Raw genomic sequence first — 21,776 nt, 5'->3', positions numbered from 1 at the left:
TGAGTAGGATAAAACAATAATCCCATCATCAGTACCAGTCATATGCAGCTCCTTGTTAGCTATACTGTGAACTCAAACAACCCAAGGCTTCCATCCAACAGGATGTGTACAAGTGAGATGTCACTACTCAAATCTAAACATTTTGGTCCCAAGCAAAAGATAAGCATGAGGAAAAACAGCTTAGCAAACAGTTTGATAAAGGGGAAATGTTTCCAGGCAGCACTTTTCCAAATTCCAGAGCAAAAAGGGAAGATAATTATCCAGATTCTGAACAACACAGCCAGGAAATGCATCACCACATTACAGCTTACATATGCAAACCACTGTCGTGCCATTATGGTATGGGTAAAGCAACATGTGAAAAAGGAGGTAAGTTAGAGAGAACACAGCTTGAATGAGGCAGAGGAACAGTAAGCACTATCTGATGAGCTTTATCAAACACCCTACAAGCAAGCAGGAAAGGCTTTGATCAGAATCATAGAATCATAGAATACCCCGAGTTGAAAGGGACCCATAAGGATCATCAAGTCCAACTCCTGGCACCGCACAGGTCTACCCAAAAGTTTAGACCATGTGACTAAGTGCACAGTCCAATTGCTTCTTAAATTCAGATAGGCTTGGTGCAGTGACTACTTCACTGGGGAGCCTGTTCCAGTGTGCGACCACCCTCTCAGTGAAGAACCTCTTTCTGACGTCCAGCCTAAACTTCCCCTGCCTCAGTTTAACACTGTTCCTGCGTGTCCTATCACTGGTGATTACGGAGAATAGGTCACCTGCCTCTCCACTCCCCCTCCCGAGGAAGCTGTAGACTGCAATGAGATCCCCCCTCAGCCTCCTTTTCTCCAGGCTGAACAGGCCCAGTGACCTCAGCCGCTCCTCATATGTCTTCCCCTCTAGGCCCTTCACCATCTTCGTCGCCCTCCTCTGGACACTCTCCAACAGTTTAATGTCCTTTTTGTACTGTGGTGCCCAGAACTGCACAGAGTACTCAAGGTGAGGCCGCACCAGCGCAGAGTAGAGCGGGACAATGACTTCCCTCAACCGACTAGCAATGCCGTGCTTGATGCATCCCAGACTACGGTTGGCCCTCCTGGCTGCCAGGGCACACTGCTGGCTCATATTCAACTTGCTGTCAACCACAACCCCCAGATCCCTCTCTGCAGGGCTGCTCTCCAGCATCTCGTCGCCTAGTCTGTACATATAGCCAGGGTTGCCCCATCCCAGGTGCAGGACCCGGCACTTGCTTTTGTTAAACTTCATGTGGTTGGTGATCGCCCAGCTCTCCAATCTGTCCAGATCTCTCTGCAAGGCCTGTCCACCATCATCCGAGTCCACAACTCCTCCAAGTTTGGTGTCATCAGCAAATTCGCTCAAAACACCTTCTAGTCCTACATCCAAATCATTTATAAAAACATTGAAGAGGACTGGCCCTAAAATGGAGCCTTGAGGGACCCCACTAGTGACCATCCGCCAGCCAGATGTGGCCCCATTTACCACAACCCTTTGAGCCCTGCCCGTCAACCAATTGCTCACCCATTGCATGATATTTTGTTTTTGTATGCTGGACATTTTGTCCAGTAGGATCCTATGGGAAACCATGTCAAAAGCTTTGCTAAAGTCCAAAAAGATCACATCAGCTGGTTTCCCTTGATCGACTAGATGGGTGATCTTATCATAAAAAGAAATCAAATTTGTTAGGCAGGACCTACCCCTCATGAACCCATGTTGGCTGGGACCAATGAAATAACACTGTTTTTTGTCAGGACATAGACTTATCCATTACTCACGCAGAACTAAAGCCTGGAGTATTTCTGTGGTCTTCCAAAACACCACATGGCAGCAGCAACACTGGGTTTCTGCTGTGCAGGGCTGGAAGTGCCCAGATGTCCACAGAGGACTGTCACCACTCTGCTCAGGGAGCCCTCCACAGAGCACAAAGAGTAGTTTCAAATACTTAATACCAGTGATACAGTGAGGCATGCAAGTTCACTACCCAGACAGGATATGGTGGCAGACATGGAAGGGAAAGTATATGGAGCTCTGTAAAGATTTATAGAGGAAATATCCTGATAGGTATGTGCTTAAGGGTACTTTTAATTGGAAATGATGCAAATCACCGATGGTCATTTCATATGGGGGTGGTTTGTATTATAGAGTTGGGAGCCAGAAATTAAAATGCAGTTGCTGAATTCCTCCCTGGAGTGGAGAGATGGCTATTTGAATTAAAGGGTGAGTTCAGGTTCATCTCCACCCAATTCTGAAGAAAGCTGTTTGCCAGCTCACCTGCTCCATCACTCCTTCTTGTGGCGGACTTTGAAACAGCAGGGTGGTTTCTGTGCTTATTTGAGAGTGAACAGAACACCACACCCATGTTTTGCTGAAGTGTGAGAGCTCTTTCCATAACCGGGCTTGACCTCAAGTTGCCTGATGTCAGAGGAGTGGCTCCCATTAACCTACATCTTTGCTTTTATAGAAGCAGACTCTTGGAGGGAAAACCTGTAAAGAGCAGAAGAATGAAAACCACATTGCTCTTCCTATCCTCACCCCACAAAGATCTAATTACCAGGACCCAACCTCAACAACCTGGCAGGCACCCTGTGTCAAACCTACTTCTGAAGGATTACACAGAATGTAACTGAGACACATGATCAGTTTCTTGATTTGCCTCCATCAGAAACACTGAATTAAAAAAAGGTGAAGTGCAGCTGAATGGGAATATGCTGGATATGCAGTGTGCAGTCGTCAATGTTTTTCCTTGGTGCTACCAACAGAAGGGTTTTAGAAACTTCCCAGTTACTGTATTATGTCATTCTCTCTCTCTCTTTTTTTTTCTTTTCTTTTTCTAACTCACTTGTTTTCACTAAAACTCATATTTTAACTGGAAAGTAAAACAGCATATGTTCAATCAGAGAATAGTTTTGCTTAAAATAGAGTGAGCAGAACAGCAGCTCCCTACTGACAGGGATTAATCGGTAGATAACTGTGCCCCTGTAGAACTGAATATGCAGCCCAAGAAAAAGTTCTGTTTCAGCACTGAAAATGGAATCAGATTTTATTAAAAATAATAATATCAAACCTATAGCCAGACACTACCTGCATTGTAATTTCTTGCAGACTTCCCATTGCATTTTCCGTGGTGTTGATTCTGTGCCAGTATTATGAAAGTAGATGCATCAGAACGTGAGGCTGAAATCTTGATTACGTTGTTTAATACTTTCCATAGTTTATATAAATAAATGCTAAGTTCTGCTGCATACTCATATCCTCACCTATACCACTCTACTGCAGTAGGCACTGCCTAATTACATTCAGGAAAACAAGACTCAAATTTGTTGTTCACTTCGTAATGCAGCTGGCTCTTGATATTTCTAACACTCACTTCTGAAAACTCCAAATGCAGAACTTTTTGAACCAAAATACATAAACTCACTATGACACATTCTGGTATTGGTCTAAATCCAAACTTTCTTTTGCATTTCACAACAGAAACTTTAAACTGGCATCTTTTGGAAGAAAAAGTTCCCCATTAGCTGCAAAGCAGTTGAACACTATCACGCACCAGATCTTGGCATCCATTGAATTGTATCTAACAGATGCTAAATGCATCTAAAAAGGCAGTATAACCATATTCATATTAGCATTACTCTTTCCATATCTAATCCCCAGTGAGTCTGTGATGGATGTTCCCTGTTGCCAGTTACACACAGGCCATCACTCAGAGGTCTTGATCTCTGGCTTCTTCAACAGCACCCCATCTAAAAAAAATCCAAGTGAAACATAAGGCTGGAAGTCAGGATGAACGCAAGTTCTCATGACTCACATGGCCAGACTACCTTCCTGGCCTTGGGGAGATAAACTCTGTCAGCTTACATTCACCACTTCAGTAGTATTTTTGGAATGGAAAAGAAAATGTGAACTCTACCAAAAAGGTTTTGCTAAGTCATGGAGTAGCATGATTTAAGAGCTTTAGTAGGAAGTCTTTATTTGGGCAACAAGAACAGATCCATATGTAGAAAGGAAAACTGGGTTCATTGGTGTTTATCTGGAAATCCCACATGCTTTTGAATCTGCCACTTAAAAAAATAGGTGACGTGTGATAAAGTGCAGGTGTGATTCTACCCCATTATCTTCAGCAAATTTTGTCCTTTGAAAATTATTTTGCTGTAACATATTGGAAACAGTATTAAAAATGCTTCTTGCTTTTAGATCTCTATCACTGTCCACTTTGGATTTAAAAAGCAAAATATAATAAAAGATGTGGTAAAATTGCTTTGAAAGAAAGAAGTAATAGCTCAAATGGTAAGGAAGGTAATAAAACAGTGACTAAAAGAAAAGCTATTTTTTTTTTTTCCATTGTGGAACAGTATTCATTGATTTCTGAAACCACAGGCTAATTATGCTCTGAGTGGACAAAGTACTTTACACAGTCTAGTCTGGGCATCAGAGACATTGAGTTCATGATGTACTTTTGTCAAACCTAAGTTACAGTACTCAAGACAAGAGTAGCTTGATGAAATTTGATTGCTGGTACTATTCAGGAGGTTAGATGAGGTGACCTAACATTAGTCTATGAGATGCAGAGACCTGTATTGCTTTAAGTTAGTACCAGTGTTGTGTAATTAAAAGAAAATAACCCCTGTAGCAGACAATGGCCTCCCTCTTCCTTCCTCTCCACCCTGTATTTTAATAGCCTGTTAAATCTTGTCAAAATTTACACGTGAACTAAGCATCTTCTAAAATGACTCACATACCTTTCATGTGATCTGGTGAAGCTTTTTTTTTTTTTTTTAAATATTATCTCTGTAATTTATCCCATTTAAATGCTCTGCAATTCAATAGCTTCACTACTGGATAATAGACTAATCCATGAAAGGAAATCATTTTAATCTATAACTGAGAAAAAACATTAATTACTGGAAAACATCCAGTCTCCAAACTTGAAGATATCAAATATGGTCTGGCAAGGAGGAGACAATTAGACTGAGGAATTCTACCCAAAGGGAAAACATGCCAGCATTACTTCAGCTCGACTAATGACTTCAACAATAACCACTGAAGTATTTCCAGCTACTGTCAATGCTTTAAGCATTTAACTCCATAGTGAAAATGTCTTAACTACTGGCAGTCATATTGTGACAGACTGACCCCAGCAGTTCATTGTGGATAACAAAAGTCTCTATAAAAACATATAGCTTTCATTTCTTGTCTTCTGATATCAAATAGGGCTAAATATAATGATGCAAGTGGAATTACAGGTTATAAAATGCAGCAGTCAGGTCTATTGTACTGCTCAGTCTCAAGGGTTGCAGATTTTTGTATACTCACAATCAATTTCCCATATAATAATCAAATATCTTAATGAAATTTATTTGAAAAGTATAACACTTCCTTTGCGGAGCAACATCTTCCTAAACTGACTGTTGTAAAGCTTGAATTTCTTCTTTCAGACCTCCTTACTGAACCTTACAGCTTTAGAGTGATGGAGCCTGTGGTCTCCTCATGCCACATAGTCTTAATAGCTCTTTTTGGAGCTTTCTTTCTAATGCTCACAATCCAGAAAATTCAAATGGCATAACAAGTTAATGCACTGAGATCCCTTAATGAGTTTTGACTGTGAGAGGACTATAAGATTCTGACTCAAACTAAAGTGACTTTCCCTTGCTGATTACACCAACAGCTCTGTTTTTCAACAGTTATTATATACTAGTTTGAAATATTTTATTTATGATTGACATTGTCTACATAACCTTATTTTCTCTTGAATATATATATACACACAGCAAATAAGGACATTCTTAGACCAAAGATGTGAAACATTTGGCAGGCAAAAATATAGGAGTTCCTTCCATTAAAAGAAAAAGTAAAGAATAAAGTCCTCAGGTTGGACAGAAGTGGTACTTTTAAGAGGCAATAACATTGAAATGAGGCACAAGACAGAAGTGAAAACACTTCAAGTTTGCCTATCATAATAACACTTCATATGGCAGGTTGTATTATGTGCATTTGCCTGGGAGTATTGGCAGCTGGGACGGTGTACATGTATCATATAAAAGCTGTGTATCTGGTTAACTGGATCCTGCGTACCACACTGGTGAACTAGCAAGTCTTTTGGCTTGTGCACCACACATGAGAGCTGCACGGAGCTCAGAAGTAGGCTGGGTTGCAAGCAGAGATACTGCATTAGTGCTGCTCCCTATTTAAACACAGTTTTTCGTAGCCTGGATGTAGCAACGTGCTGCACAGCAACACGACTTGCTGCTACTCGACCTGGCTTAGCCAGTACTGCGTTGTGTCATTTCAGCAGACTCTGGGAGACGACGTCCCAATTACAAAACACAGAGAAAACACTGCTGCCACTAATTAAAATGAGGGGTATAATTTACATACTAAGAAGACAGAAGCCACAGGAAAAGAGGATTACTGTAACATAGTGAATAAAGCAGTGTAAAGCACACAGATCACTACAGACTACCATGCTGGGGACCTGTCAGAGAGGGAGGAATCACAGAAAGCCTCACTACCAGTATACTAAAGTGCTACTCATGAGCAAAGTTCTCAGTTGGAAGTGGTAGTAACTTGCTCCCCCTGCAAATCACTCAAGAATAAAGTACTTACTCTTCATTTATTAAAATGAAGCTTGCAAAGTAAACACCTATATTTAAGTTCAAACACTGATAAACATCTTCATTATCAAATACACTAAGCTTCCAGAAACATTAGGTTAGATGTACGTAGCATGTTCAGCACAGCCTGATAACTGGGCCATTTATTAAATATGCAGAAAAGTACTGTAAGTTTCTCTTCCAAGATATATTGAATAAGAAACTGGTTCAGCAAAAGCAGTAGTAAAGATTGTTTATTTTTAATTCAGGGAAACTATTACATCATGTATCAAATGTTTTGTTCATTAAAAATGTCATTGCCTTTTGTCCTCTGCTCCTGCCTCTGTATGTACCAGCACAGAGAGTTCTATGGGATATCCTTAGTTTTGCTCCAGAAGTCCCAGTTCAGTCAGGATACTGGAGATCCCAGAACAGTTTGATGGGAAAGATTTTTCTGTGCTCAGATTTGTTGTGAACTTCATATTATAGTAAGCATTAAACATTTCTCTAATTTATTCTGTCAAGTAGGGTAGGTTTACATTCCAAGTGTAAATGCGTACTATACACAGAGAAAAGTAGTGTTTAAATGATTTATTTTCATGTGGTCAAGCTGTTAAATATCATAATACTGGATTAGAGTTAAATTCTTACTCCAGCTGCCTTGGCTCCAAATCAAGCACTGTAAAGTCAACCTCCAGGACCTCCTCTGGAGACCCGCTGAAAGATCTGGGATAGGGGACAGCTGGAGCCAGGGAAAAAAGGCATGTTGGGTATAAGACAGCAGCATACAGCATCAAGGAAAGGATAATACTGTGGTTTGGAAAAGCTATTTTACAGGCTATTGCTCAGAGGAATGCTTTACCAGTCTTCATATCCACCCAGGAATTCAAATAAGGAGAGGGCAACCCTTCCCTCCTGACTGAGGAGGCCTATGTTACATCTGTTAGAGGCAAGTGGCAAAATCACCCTGTGAGTTAAGGCCCAGGGAAGAAGAAAATCATTTTTAAAGCTGGCCCACTTTTAGGCCAAACTGCAAGATAATGATGGTTTTCTTGAGGAGCAGTGAACTTCTTTAGAACTTCATTTGGTGCCTGTTTTAGCCAAAGAGTGCACTGTTGTGTTATTTTCTGTTACATACCCTACTCTGACAGGCCACTGAAGCCTTTAAAGACTTCTCATCTTTATTGCAGAAAGTACTTTGATCTTAATGCCAGAAAAGGTCAACGCAAGAAATTCAGAATTAGAGCTGTTTACATCCAATATACAATACAAATAAGTGAATGTGGCAAGGACATCCCTGGCAGATTAAACAAGGCCATGTTTTCCTAGTTCTGCTTAAAACGTTTTTGTTTTTGCCAACCAGTGTGCAAGGAATGTCATCATGAAATCTAGTGAAATTCGCTTATTGAAGCTCTTTCCCCCTCAAAACGCTTCATCAATCATATCCCAGAAAGGCTCTGTCATAGGATAATTGTGACTTGGCATGCCAACAAAGAGCATCCAAACATCCTCAGCTTCCCTATCTATACAATGGGCAGGGATGACAGCCATTTTATTAGCTGAGATATTGTTACCCCCATCAGATAAAATACTGTGTTTTGTTGCTTTGATGTTTTCTGTCACCATAGCAGAGCTGTCTGTTTCAACTGCATGTTTAAAAACGGCTGCAGTGGCAGCTTGTGTTCCTTCACAATAACACTGCCTACAAACATCTTGCAGAAAGAAGCAAACAATGTACTAATTGCACTTTCTCTGAAAGAGATTGGGAAAAGCAAACAGACTTTCTGATGCAGTTATTTCTAGTCAAGACATAATTGTGAAGCCATCTCTCTTGTCTACATTTGCTTCCTCAAGGATAAGAAGATCAGACAATGAATACCCTGATTGGACAGCCAATTGAGAAGCCACCCCAAAATGATTTCAGCCATCCCAGTTCTCCTGCCTCCACATACAGTATTATTATTTTAATCTACTAAATATTCTGTGGATTAAAATGACATTTTAGCATAACTGCTTATATTTAACACTTCTCTACAATAACTACAACTATTACAGCACTCAGAAATATGTATCTTACTTCCACATGCTTGGTTAGATCATACAGACCTTGAAGTCTAACAAAAAACCTGTCATGCAGAGCAATATGCAAACCCATTTAATTTTCTATTTAAATCCTTCCTGACAGAATAGACTTTTCTTGAATTCCAAAACAGCAAGTCTGTTAACCAAACTCTGAAGGTGGATAAGTCTGCTTGTCGACATCAAGCTTATCTCACTGTTCTATCATTTGGGCAATAATTATATAAAGTGCTGTAGACATGATTTAATAATTCAACATTTGCCAGCTGCTACTGAACAATTCCCATCTATACTAAGCACAGGGAAGGGCTGTGGACTCTCCAGTAGACTGCATGATGAATACTGTCCACAACTTTTATCTCAGCAGTGCTCTAGCACACTGATTTCTTCTGAGAGACAATGTTGAGATGGTAATGGGAACAGCACAATTAGAGGTCATCAGCCTAGAAGGAGGTCTCATCTCTGGTGGCTGATCAGCAAGAGGTTGCCCCGCTGACAAAGGGCAAAATAGGCAAGTATACATAGTGCTGGCAAATACAGGCCTCTCTGATTGTTGAGCTTTGTACACATTCTATACACCTTTGAAAAACCACAAGGCATTTTGATGGGTGATAAATCCAATAGCTCTGGAAAATGAACAACCCCAACTCCCTCAGCCTGTCTTCACAGGAGAGAAGCTTCAGCCCTTTGATGATCTTTGTGGCCCTCCCCTGGACTCATTCCAACACGTCCATGTCCTTGTTGTGCTGGGGGCCCCAGAGAAAGCAGTACTCTATGTGGAGTCTCATGAGAGCAGAACAGATGGGGAGAATCACCTCCCACAATCTGCTGGCCATGCTTCTTTTGATGCAGTCCAGGACACAGTTGACTTTCTGGGCTGCAAGCACACATTGCTGGCTCATGTCGAATTTCTCATCAACCAACACCCCAGCTCCTTCTCCTCAGGGATGCTCTCAATCCACTCTTCACCCAGCCTGTATTTCTGCTTGGGATTGCCCTGGCCCAGATACAGGACCTTGTACTTGGCCTTGTTGAATTTCACAAAGCTCACTGGGCTCATGGGCCCACCTCTCAAGCCTGCCAACGTCCCTCTGGATAACATCCCTTCCCTCTACCTCGTTGACAGCACCACACAGCTTGGTGCCATCAGCAAACTTGCTGAGCCTGCACTTGATCTGTCTATGTCACTGACAAAGACGTTAAACAGTGCCAGTCCTGATACCGACCCCTGAGGAACACCACTTGTTACTGATCTCCACTTGGACATTGAGCCATTGACCACAACTCTGAGCGTGACCATCCAGCCAATGGAATGTTTTTCCTTTGAGCAAAGGCTCATGTAAATTGTGTAGTTAGGAAGGCACCTGGTTTCTACTATCAAGTAGAACTAGAAGTGAAATTCAAGTCATTGGAAATTTAACCTTGACTACCCTTTAATACCCTGGAAAAATGACACATTACATGCACTCATTTCTAAGCCCTGTGCTGCTGTTCCCATTATTAAGCACTGGTGATCACCTGGTGGCACCCCAGCCCACAGTCAACAGCCCTCGTTGCAGTAAGTGAGTAGTGCACTTCTCCTAAGACCACCAAGACCTTCCCTAAAATATATATATTTTTTTCTGCTTTGGAAAAAACTGTCTAATGTAGAACTTAAGGTAAAAATTGTGGTGGTTCAAAGGCTGTAATAGTATATTTTGAGCATAATTGTTATTTTTAAGCATAAATGAGTACCTCAAGGCTACAGTGCTCAGTGCTTTAAAAAAGCCTTCAGTATATGAAGTGAACACTTCTACAATGCTTCTGTTTTTTTCTTAAGGTTTTAACTCCTGAAGTCACATTAACTACATTAATACTCAAACCTCATACAAGAAGAATAAAAGCAAAAGAGAAAACATCTATTAAACTCCTAGCAACAGAGAAAGTCTGTTTTCTTTACCCCCCCCCCCCCCCCCCGCCCCAAGAAAAAAAAAGGTGTTATTTTTGTTTGTTTGTTTCCAGTTCCTTAGTTTTCAGGGTACATGCATATGAGAGAACTGATTCACAGAGACACTTGGCAGCAAAGACTCTGCAAATCCAGAGGTACTACAATTTCTCACATAAAGTTCTTTGGCTTTCTAATTTGCTTACACATCCTGGATACACCACATATCAGACTCTTGAAAGTTAATAAAATATCAAGAATTACATAGCTCAGCTACCTCATTTTGTTAATGTATTTTTAAATCCTTCTCATAAGAATCTAACACATAATAAACTAATGAAAAGGAGAATAGAGACTGGCAAATACTAACCGTGAAAGTCAAGGGCACAGAATTACTCATTTCATTATCTGTGTACGTTCCCTCAAACTACAGCTGCTGCAACACCTCAGACTTACAGCCCTGACTAACACCTATTGGCAGGCTTAGCTCATTTCTGCCTACCTGCTTCACAGGAAGAAAGTAACTATGAATGGGTCTAGCTTGCTGGCTGAGTATAGAAATATGGAAGCACTTGCCCTAGTCTATATTTTTTTACCTTTTTTTTTTTTTTTTCTTCTCCTTAAGCCTTCCACTCTTCATTCTGCCTACATCCTAAAGCAGGCTGTCAGTAGAAAACTCAGCTCTGTTTCCACTTCCTTCCCTTTTAATAGCTAGTTCAAGAAAGAGGTAATAAATTGGCATTTGGAGTATCGGGGCCCAGGAAACTACTAAGCTGCAATTGAAATCTGGTGTGTGTCAGGTGTGACGAGTTTGGGGGAAAAAGCAGAAACTTCCACAAACAAACTGTGACTGCCAGAATCACAGCACAGTGATGAAAGGGGCTCTTCATTGAATGGAGTGCTCCTTGGTCATTGCTAAAGGATTATTCAATTATCTAATAATTAAACCTTTAGGTAATTAAATATGTTTTAAAAAGAGGAGGGGAAAAACCAGCAACAAGGACTCTGCTTCAGCAGATGTAAAACTGACACATCTGCCTCCCTCGATACTAGCAAATTGGCTCTTTCAATATGTTTCATTTGTTCTCCTGCCAATTGCTGATCTCTTGTCAATTTACTCTCAAACTTGGAAGAAAGTTAAATGGTTTGATGACATACTGGTTTCTGTATTTTATCTTTGAAATGCAAAATATATATGGCAGTGATCTTAGAAATGTTTTACGTCTTTGAAATCTTTGCAATTGTAAGATGTTGGGCTTGATCCCCATCTGGAATATAAGGGCATAACTATAACTAAATTAGGCAGTTTATCCCAGCTGGTGATCTTTTCCATAGTTTTTCCACAGATTAACATGAAACATATTATATACTTATTTAGAAATATGCAGTGCAAAAGGGATTGACTCCCTATATGCTTTAGGCATGCTTGAAAATACCTATACAAGATGATTGTCTAAAAATGCTTCCTAATAGCTTTAAATACTCAAAATGAAATGATGGAACTGTCATCACAGCAAATCACATGAGGAAAGAAAAATGATAGCAGCATTAACTGCAACAGCCACCTGCTCTGTAAAGGTTATTAAAATGATAGAAACAGTATGTTGGCTATGCCGTAGTATGCAGGCTAAAAACCACAGCAGGTCCAATATTCCATGCTACAAGTTATAATTTATATACCTATAATTTAGACTATACTATGATTTATACAACATTGATCAAAATGCAGGCTAGAAAGGACTGGCTACTGACAGGGATACTCATTTAATGCCTTGCTCTGCAGCCACTTCCTTAGTCTCAACTTGACAAAAGAATTTTTGCAAAAGCCTGTGTCAGAGCCTGTGACTCTGACAGCGATAAACTGGGACAGGGTCCTATAAACATAATATACCTAACACACTGATGGGAACCTGCTCTGTACTCAGCACAGCTGCAGCCACATTTATTCAAAGACAGGAGGAAGAAAAGGAGAAAGAGGAGGCGGCAGTGGCAATGTCTTCTTCATAAGCAGTTTTAGCATGCTGGAGTTTGAGGTAGTTCTAAATAATTCTGCTCTCCCCTTGTCATGAAAAGCACCCCAGTTGCCTATCTACAGGCAGTAACTGAGCAGAAATGCAACCCATCTCTCCTGATGAAGTTATGCCACTTGGCAAAATGCAATTCAATCATCCTGAGCCCATGAGCACATTTCTCCAGCCAGGCAGGAAGGATCTTCATGTGGGAGTCTTGATTTCAGGTTCCTGCCCTAGGGAAGCCTAATGTATTTTATCCAAGAATTGTTTAAAGTAAAATAATCTGTCATAGAAATGAATGGAAAGAGGCGCATTTCCAGAACCAGTACCACTACGGATGGCCAATACAGATGAAAATGCTTACGTTTAGGCGTTCTTGACTGAAAACAATGGCTTCCCACTCTTTATGCTAAGTTTACCCATCTGTAAAGCAGACACATTACAGTTTACCTAACTCAGAGAAATGGGATAATACAACTTTGGCAAAAGAAAGGCTCCATCACATTGCTATACTAGACATAAAAAGGTAATATGAATATATGATTTTAAATCAACATTAAGATAGTGTAGACTCTGAGACATTTCTGATATTGCTTTGGCTGGATAATATAATTCATTTTCTAACAGGTCTCTTGCTGTGCTTGATATTCCACAGAGCCAGCCTGTGTTACAAGAGGTACGTAGCTAATCTGCTGAGAAAAGAAATCATAAACAACACTTTATCCTGCATTATTTTATTCATGAGAGCATTATTCCAGTCGGTGCAATCTTGAAGTATGGGTTGGATCCTGGGATCATATAGCCATGATGATATAGCCCAAGTTAGTCTATTTTAAACATTCTTTAATTACAGAGGAGGAAGGTGGTTACAAAGTCTTTAGGCTGTCTTATCTGGTTTAAAATTTACTTATCATGTTTGTTCTTTTTTTTTTTTCTCCCCACTTCTTTTGTTTTTACAAAGTCATATAAGGAGAAATCCAATTACATTATTACCCATACTTTCCTAAGTGAGCAGTCTGAGAAGGATATTAACTTCATTGGCAGTTAGTTTCCAGGGTGGAAGTGACAGCATTTGTCTCTCTGATTGTCCCCAGCACAGGAAGTTAGGCTTTTTGGAGCTCTCAGAGCATATGGCATTCAGCACAGCAAGAAACAGGAATCTCCTGAGTGAGTTCATGTTGTTTGTTTCCAGGAGCTGGACCGAAAATTTCAAAATATGTACAAAGTGTTCGCACACTCCTTACAAGTCAGCCATCACATGTTTTCAGTAGCATTGTTTTCATGGGATAATCCTTAGCCATATATAAGATGAAGCCTGTTATCTCTTTGATGAATGCATTTTAAAGTCAAAGGATAAGCGTGGGTAAGAGACACAAAGAAGATAGGGAAGATTTGCAGAGCAGTGACAAGATCTGGAAGAAAGGAAAACCAGTTTCTTTAAAAGTGGCTTCCTAGGTGTTATCTCCCCATATAATTTAGCTTTACTAATCCATACTAGTGCAGTATATATAAATTTGTACTAAAACTTCGTTAGACATCATCCGTACATTTTTTTTTTTTTAAATGTGGGTGGATCCCACATTGACCTTAATAGATCTTACTAGATCAGATACTGAGAGCTGTCTCCTGTGACAGTCCTGGATACTAAGCCACTATTAAATGTCTGTCTTGTCATAGATTTATTCTGTATGTGCTTGAAACTGAACCATGTCACATATTTGGCAGAAAATGTAATCCTTCCACAAAGAGGATTTGATCCTCGGTGTGATCCCACCATTTGCAAGCAAGAACAGCTCTCTGTAAAGCCAGTGCAAAGTCAGCCCATGTATTTCAGACCCCAAACATGGGGTTACAAAAGCAAAGTTCCTGTCCCTAATATTCCACATGGCCTAGATGTCATGAGAAGAGATAGGCTGCAGATACAAAATGCAGAGTGCACAAACAAAATGCCTTCATCTGAATTCATATGGAAGAACTGGGTTATTTTTAATTGTTTTCCAAAACCCCAAGTGGTATGCAATCAAGCAAACAGCATCACAAGAATTACTAGGGAACAGAGCAAGGCATAGCTCTCAGTTTGAATAGGAACAGACGAAATCACTGAACTAATGACAGATTAGGGATCCTCTGCTAGAGCTGATAGCTCCAGAATTCCCCCATCAACTCAACTCCCAGTTTTGAGACTCCCTCCGCCTTCCCCTGCTCCTTTCTTCTCTTCAGATCTTCATGGCAATCCCCTCCTCCCTCCCTGCAGCCTTTCTGTCCCTCCTCACTGATGTCTCATCTAAAGAGAAGGGAGCAGCTGTAATCTGCTCTCAGACACCCCTCTGGCAATACTCCTCATGTGTGACTCCCTGTTGCTGAAGGGTATGCATTTGGGATATATTGCCCCTTTTGCCTTAAAGTCCTAGCTGTGAATCTCAGCAGTTCCTGAAAGGTTTTAAAGAAAAGGAGAAAGGGAGGCAGTGTGAACCCGCTGATATCTTCTGGTACAATTGTTATCAATCTCCTTTAAAATAATGGAATAAATATTATGAGCGTAAAAATCATCTGGAACAACAGGGGAACCATGACCAATAAATATTTTGTATTTTCAAAAAACAGATCATGCCAGACAAATGTAATTGCTTCTCCACCATTTTCTGGGTTAGTATATGGAAGGAACAGAGTGGCTGCAATATATCTGGGCTGTAGCATTTGATACAGTGGCTCACAAAATCTTATTAGAAAAATAATTTATAATGTCTTGGATAAGAGTGCTGTCATGTGCATTGAAAACTGGCTGAAGGAATGTAAACAAAGGATAATGAGTCATGACAAACAGCACTGCACTGAGCTGTGAAGAGGTATCCAGTTGGGTTGCCACAGGAATTGGTGTTAAGCCCAGTTTTATTTTACATATTTATTAATGCTCTGGAAAAAGAGATGAACAGCCTGAGAATTAAATTCACAGATGATGCTAAATTACTAGATGTTGTTAACACCAATCAGGACAGAGATATTATATAGAAGGAAGGCAGAGAGGATGGGAATGGGAAGAGTCAGTGACCAGATTTATTTATACAAATATGTGAGGGAGGGTTTTACATTGCAACTCATAATAACAGGAGCCCACAGACAAACCAGACAAAAGTAATTTACATCTGGTCTATCAAAGGCTGGACCAGAGAAATAACAATAAAAACAGCAAACATATAATTATTAGCAAACAAAATTTTTTCACAGGACCTGAAAATGTTGAGACCTGGCTTCCTACCATTTTACATCTTAAGTTTGTTGACTTTGATGGCTAGTGAAATGCAAGCTCAAGGTCACATTTCCTCATTATTCAATCCAAAGAAAAATTATACTGCCATGTGGATTCCTTAGTAAATGTGAATTCACAGTGTAACTTTTCAAATGAGGTTATTTAAAGAAAACATTTTTTTTGTTTGTTTTTTGTTTGTTTGTCTGATTCAGTGGAAGACAACAAAGTTCAAGAGTACTGAGGAGGACCACACTTCGATGTCACTCCTGCAGAAAACCTCATATCAGCTAAAATAAAGCCTCCAATTAAAGATTTCATTACTCTCTACCTTCCTCCCTGGCTGGTAAGGATTGATATGGAAAACTGGAGAACCAGCAACCTTTGAGAGTGTTTGTGATTCACACAAGGATGTCTTCAGGTTGTTCCAAGTTATGACATAGGATGACTTCAGCTAGGCACTGAAAACAAGGCTGGATCCAAGTATGAATCCTGAATGCCTGAAGATCTGATTTCAGGCACTTAGCATGGTACTGTGCAGAGTCTGTCAATGACTGCTGTGAAAGATGAAATGATTCAGCCTTTTGGAACATCTATCACTGCCAGTGGCCACTATGTTTTCATAAAAGTATTTCCAGAGAGACTACTAAGGGAGCAAGGTTAAAAATATCCAGGAGGATTTTAGTTGTAGCAGTATCCAAGTAAATATAAATTTTGGGTTTATACAATGCTATCATTTGCATGACATAAAACAGTACTGTGTGGATGCGTTATTTTTGAAGGGTTTGTTACATCTCGTAAAATTCTTATGACTGGCAAGGGAATAATCCCTGTGCCTGAATCTTATTTGATGATAACAGGTATAGTTACTTTGAATTTAAAGAATGCCTATCAAAGATACTGAATTATACTAAATTCTATTGAATTATATTTTTCTCTTTTGTCTCACGACTTCAGCACATGTTATCTGTGGAATATTTGTAAAGACTTTTCCTTCCACCAAAATTTGTACAGAAGATAAACCCAAATTTGCCTAGAAAAGTTATGTTGATTTTGTTTCTGGCAGTGATCTGGCAGCTTCTTTATATCTGTACAGCATTGTGATTATCTGACAAATTCACAATACTTTAATTCTGTACCATACTATTTTCCATAGAGGCAATATCCTCAGTGCTAGTCTGAATGCTCTGAATGTTAAGTGTCTGGCTCTGGCTGAATTCTCCACATTTTCTGTCCATGAACACGTAGCACATGGCCCTTGATTACTACTTTTAAATTGATCTGTGTCTGCTATGAAAATATATTGCTTCATAAAAGTCTTTCAGAGTATCAGCTTCCAAATTAATGATTTTTCTCTCAAGCTCTGACTTTGAGAGCTTACAGTACAGCATTGTGCAGTCCAGCTACTTGAATCAAATTGAAATCCATCCATCTGCAATTCAGATCCAAATTCTTTCAGTGCTGTTGGCACATCTCTAGGTAAAGAGCAGCTGTTGTCCTGTTAAAGTGACTGTAAATAATTCCAACTTCAAGCTCAGAGAGTGAAACTCACCTTACTTCACTGGGGACCACTTAATCCCTGGGATGTTCCTGGGTTCAGTCTTCAGGTGGTGGGAGCTGCTTAACTCTGCTGTCATCAGTAGAGCTGTGCTGCTATACGCCAGGTGAAGACCTGGCCCTAGAAGAGCCAGTGCACAGAAGTGCCTACAAGTACTGGGGCTGCACGCCAGCTCTGTGGCAGAAACGTGTTATTTGCAGAGGGATGCAAGGTCATTGCACTGAGCCAGAAACTCTGACTTATGCTAATGGCACAAGACATTTGTACCCAGATCCTCCTGGTAAGAAGGTAAAAAAAGGTTAGTGTTTCTTTCTTGTTTTCTTGTGCCATGACCAATGGCCATCTCAATTTTATTTTTTTTTTGGGGGGGGGGGGGGGGGGGGTTACATGTGTTCTGTAGCCCAAACAGTGCAATACCAGAGAAAGACATGTTTACAGCAGCAATTCAATAAGTGTCTAAAGGAAGAATTTTCAGATGAAAAGAGATGGGCCCTAACCGTGAAGGAAGGTGCTTGTTAAAGCAACTATATCAGAATAGTGGATGAATCATGATGTGATAGCACTATTTGAAAGAATGTTTTGAATGGAGCTGTCAGCAAGTATTTTAATCGCAAGTCTTCAATTTCTGCTTTATGGGGTTTTTAACCACCAAAAAAAAAAAAACAACGTAAGTAACAAGGAGGGATTTAGGAATTGTTTAGTGTTTGGCTGTTCAAAGAAAGAAAAAGAGCCCTCCACATGCATTGCAGTTAATGAAAATTGCCATTATGTTTTTTTTTTTTCTCCCCTCCATTTGCTGATGTTAAACACTGTAATAATGCAAAGTCCTTATGATTTTCTAAATCTCCTCAATGAGGACGATATTATCTACTTCTTTAATTACTGAATCTCCAATGGCAAGGAGCTACTACCACCAGCAGTGCCAGCTCATTCAGAGTTCCCCCCCTAATTAAAGGGTCTTTGCAGTTAAAAATAAAGTAATAAATAAATCAAAAGCCCAAACTACCAACAGATGATAGTAAAAAAAAAAAAAAAAAAAAAAAAAAGGAAGAAGGCACTTCACAGACAGATTTTCAATTGCTCAGCACCCACAACTGAGATTATTCTTTTGAAACAACTCAGTCCTCCTTTAGGCACCTAGGATAGAGCCTGACAGCTTAAAAGTGCTCAACAAATATTTCTTCGGAAAATCCACCCCTAACTGTGGCTTTGTGTCCTACAGCTGCTGTGGCTTGCAAAAGTCAATTGCAAGTCCCCTCTCTATCAGAGGAAAGTCATCAACATCACCCTTTCTGCAGGAAACTATAATAAAGTATATAATTGTACTCATCTGTGCTCTTGCCATTGCTTGCTGCAATGAGAACAGAGGCAGCAGGTATTTCAAGAGACTGTTTTTACTACAATGCCAGCAGAAGCAGCAGTAGTCCAGCACTTGGGTTTCTGTTGCGGTACACAAAACCAGATATCCATATTACAGCACAGCCCCATCACTAGTTTGAATACTGAGCTCCAGTGTGAATGCTGCTGTCTGCATGGAATTGCCTGGGGGTGATGTGCCATCCTTAGTTTAAAAGTTTTTAGAATTTAGATCATTCTAAGGCCAAATCTTAAGCAATAATTCAAGAGCACTTTACAGCTAATAAAAGCTGCAATAACTTTCTCTGAGAACAGAGAACACAGCCCAGAGACCTTTTAGCACATCCCTCCTCAGCATTTGGTGGTATTAGCATACTACCTGTTTATTCAAGACGATGTACAAAAAGTTCAGTTAACAGTTCTTTTCTTTGCAGCCCACAGCTGTGTAAATATTGTCTCAGCCTCCCCTTTGACATTCATCTAATTCTTAGACCTCATGTGCAAAATGATGCAAACTGAGCTCAACAGTGGGTAGCCCACTACTCTGTCCTAGCACAGCTAGGCCATACTATCTAGCTTCTCCTGTGACAGCCGTGGTACTGTGTGATGCATGCCTAAAGTGACCTCATCTTCTAAAGACAGTTTCATGTAGAAGCTCCTAGATTTTAACCACAGAGCTGAGTGTGGTGGAATCAGTGTACCACAACTTGCATCACGACTCTAAAAAAGCAGCCAAACTGCAGCTCTGCATCATTTACATCTGTTCCCCAGTGTCATTTCTATTTTGATTACCCCAGCTCAAAAGCTGTGTTAAGTTTTAGAAACTTCTACCTACCCCTGCTTTCAAGTCAATACTCTTTTGAAGGCTATTTGCCTTTCCTATTTTCTCTGTGGTTGTTAAAGAGATGAAATTCTTTCTGTATGCACCAGGTATCCCTTGCACAATGGGACAGAAATATTGACATTTTTACATTGCACAGTGGGTCATATTTATGAATTGATGCATGCTTCATCATATCTCTGAATAATGAAACATTTTGGATAGGTACAAAGGGCCTGAACTGTTCGCCTGAGTACCTCCAGCTTCCACTGATCTCCCTTCTGAACTTTTTCCAAGCTGATTTTAAAAAGGCAGAGGTTCCTCAGGATCAATGCTACCCACCAAAATGATTTATTCAAGACAAAAAGTAAGGCAAAGCCTCCACTGAAATATGACTTTCCACCTACCCTTTTTCCATCACCACAAAGAACTAATGCAAGGCTTGAGCAGCTCAGAGCTCTTATTTAGGTCCGCAGAGCTTAACTGAACTTCTTTCAGTTCACACCAATATACCTGGTAGCTGAACTGTAGTGGCAAATTTCTCTGGTGTTTTTTTAGGACCTCTGAAGTTACAGAGATCAGTGATGAAGATCTTCATGGAATGCAGATATCACTGTGGCACTAGCTCCTGGCTCCCATGACATTCCCGATGCAAGTGGTGAACCAGGACTGTGCTTCCCTCAGCCCATTTGAACTTTAGGTATACACAAAAATCGTCATTATGTTAGGAGAGCAGTGAGGATCACAATATAATAAACCTCAGAGCCCATGGACTTTCTCCTAAGCTGGGATCGAATAGGAGAAGATAAGGTCAGGGGAATGGACCTGCAGATCCTCTGCAGTGATGGGGCAGGAGAGAAGGAGAAGCAGCAGTCTCCGGGTGGGTGGTAAATTCACCTTTTTTCTTAGTCTTCGTTTGGTAGCTTTCTGGGAATGAAAACTGAAGTACCTCAGCTTGGTTTCACATTCTTTAAAATTGAGATCCAGACGCTCTGCCACAAACAAATACTAAATATATAAACACACAAGTCACCATCTATGCTTATGTTCTCCCTCAATGTAACTTATGTAGATTGCTGCCTATGTGCATAGCTTTCATTACAAATAAAACATAAAAGCCAATGCATATCCTGAAGAGCTATTTTTCTTTATTGCAACACCATTACATGAAGCCAACTAACATAAACAAAGATTGGACTCGGCTGTTTTTGAACAAATAACCATTTATTGTCAAGGCTTTTCAGGAGCTTTCATTTTCCTTTTTGAAAAACATGATCCTGTGCCAACCTAACAAATATGTAACATTAAGTAATAAGCAAAATAATGGGGCACCCTGCCACACTGCTTTATAGAAACCTCTAGACTGTCACAGTTGTATAAATCTAAGCTAAGACAGAAATCCAGCTAAATAAAGCAGACCTGTTAATGCTACAACTGGCCTTTCGAGCAGGAGGATGTCCAGGAATACCAGTCCAAGGCCAGAGCAGTTCATGTACTGTTCTCAACCTCCCCAGTGCTGATACAGCTTGGGGAAGCTTTTCCCTGGACCACCTCGTGCACACTGCCAGAGAGCACAGGACAGAGCTGTCTTAGCCCCAGCAAACAGCCACAAGAGTGGTGGTGGGCAGCTCCACAGAGCCGTGAATACCTGCCTGTTTGCGCCATCCTCTGCCCCGTACTGGGTGAAGCTCTGTCCCTGGGTGCTCACTGAATGGTTAATGCCACCAGAAGTCTCCATTTTGAAGTTATCTGAATCTCTTAAACCTAGCCTAAAGTAATCACACAACAACCTATCCATTAGACAATGAACAGAGATTATTCAGCTTCCTTGTAGAACAGCTAAACAGCAGCTTCCTTCCTGCCAGTGCTTATGGTTGTGATTAACTGCACAGTTCAAGGTGAAAGAAGAATACAGTTCCAGGCATATATGGCTTCCTTTAACCTCAGCAAAACACAGTGCCAGATATTTCAATTAGTGTGTACCAAGGTCACAAAATCAATTTCTTATCACCCCAAAACACACATACTGTAAATTTCATTTTCAAGCCATAATCTCTAAATTAAATCTGTACCTAAAAAATATACAGTGCAAAATCGCAGTCCTTCAACACCCTCCTCCTCCTGCAGCCAAGCAGCATTTTCACAAACATCACCTGGCTTTGTGCTCTATATTTAGAGCAC

General features: G+C 40.3%; 1 protein-coding gene across 9 annotated transcripts in view; it reads right to left on the bottom strand.

Moving 5' to 3' along the window:
• Positions 1–21,776, bottom strand: part of ADGRL4 (adhesion G protein-coupled receptor L4) — an 89,730-nt gene that overhangs the window by 42,914 nt on the left and 25,040 nt on the right. The window contains exon 1 of one of the 9 annotated variants that reach the window (XM_083846438.1): positions 11,205–11,260. The exons of 7 other annotated variants lie outside the window; for them this stretch is intronic. In XM_083846438.1, coding sequence (XP_083702564.1) covers positions 11,205–11,245 — 41 coding nt within the window. In that variant the 5' untranslated portion in view covers positions 11,246–11,260. Of the gene's footprint in view, positions 1–2,283; positions 2,445–11,204; positions 11,261–21,776 lie in introns of those variants that run through there. One more of the 9 variants, XM_083846435.1, reaches the window with a different exon arrangement.

The sequence above is a fragment of the Anser anser genome, assembly GCF_964211835.1.
Source record: "Anser anser genome assembly, chromosome: 8".
Taxonomy (NCBI): domain Eukaryota; kingdom Metazoa; phylum Chordata; class Aves; order Anseriformes; family Anatidae; genus Anser; species Anser anser.
Note: the sequence above shows the minus strand (reverse complement) of the source record. Positions and strands in the feature narration are given on the sequence as shown.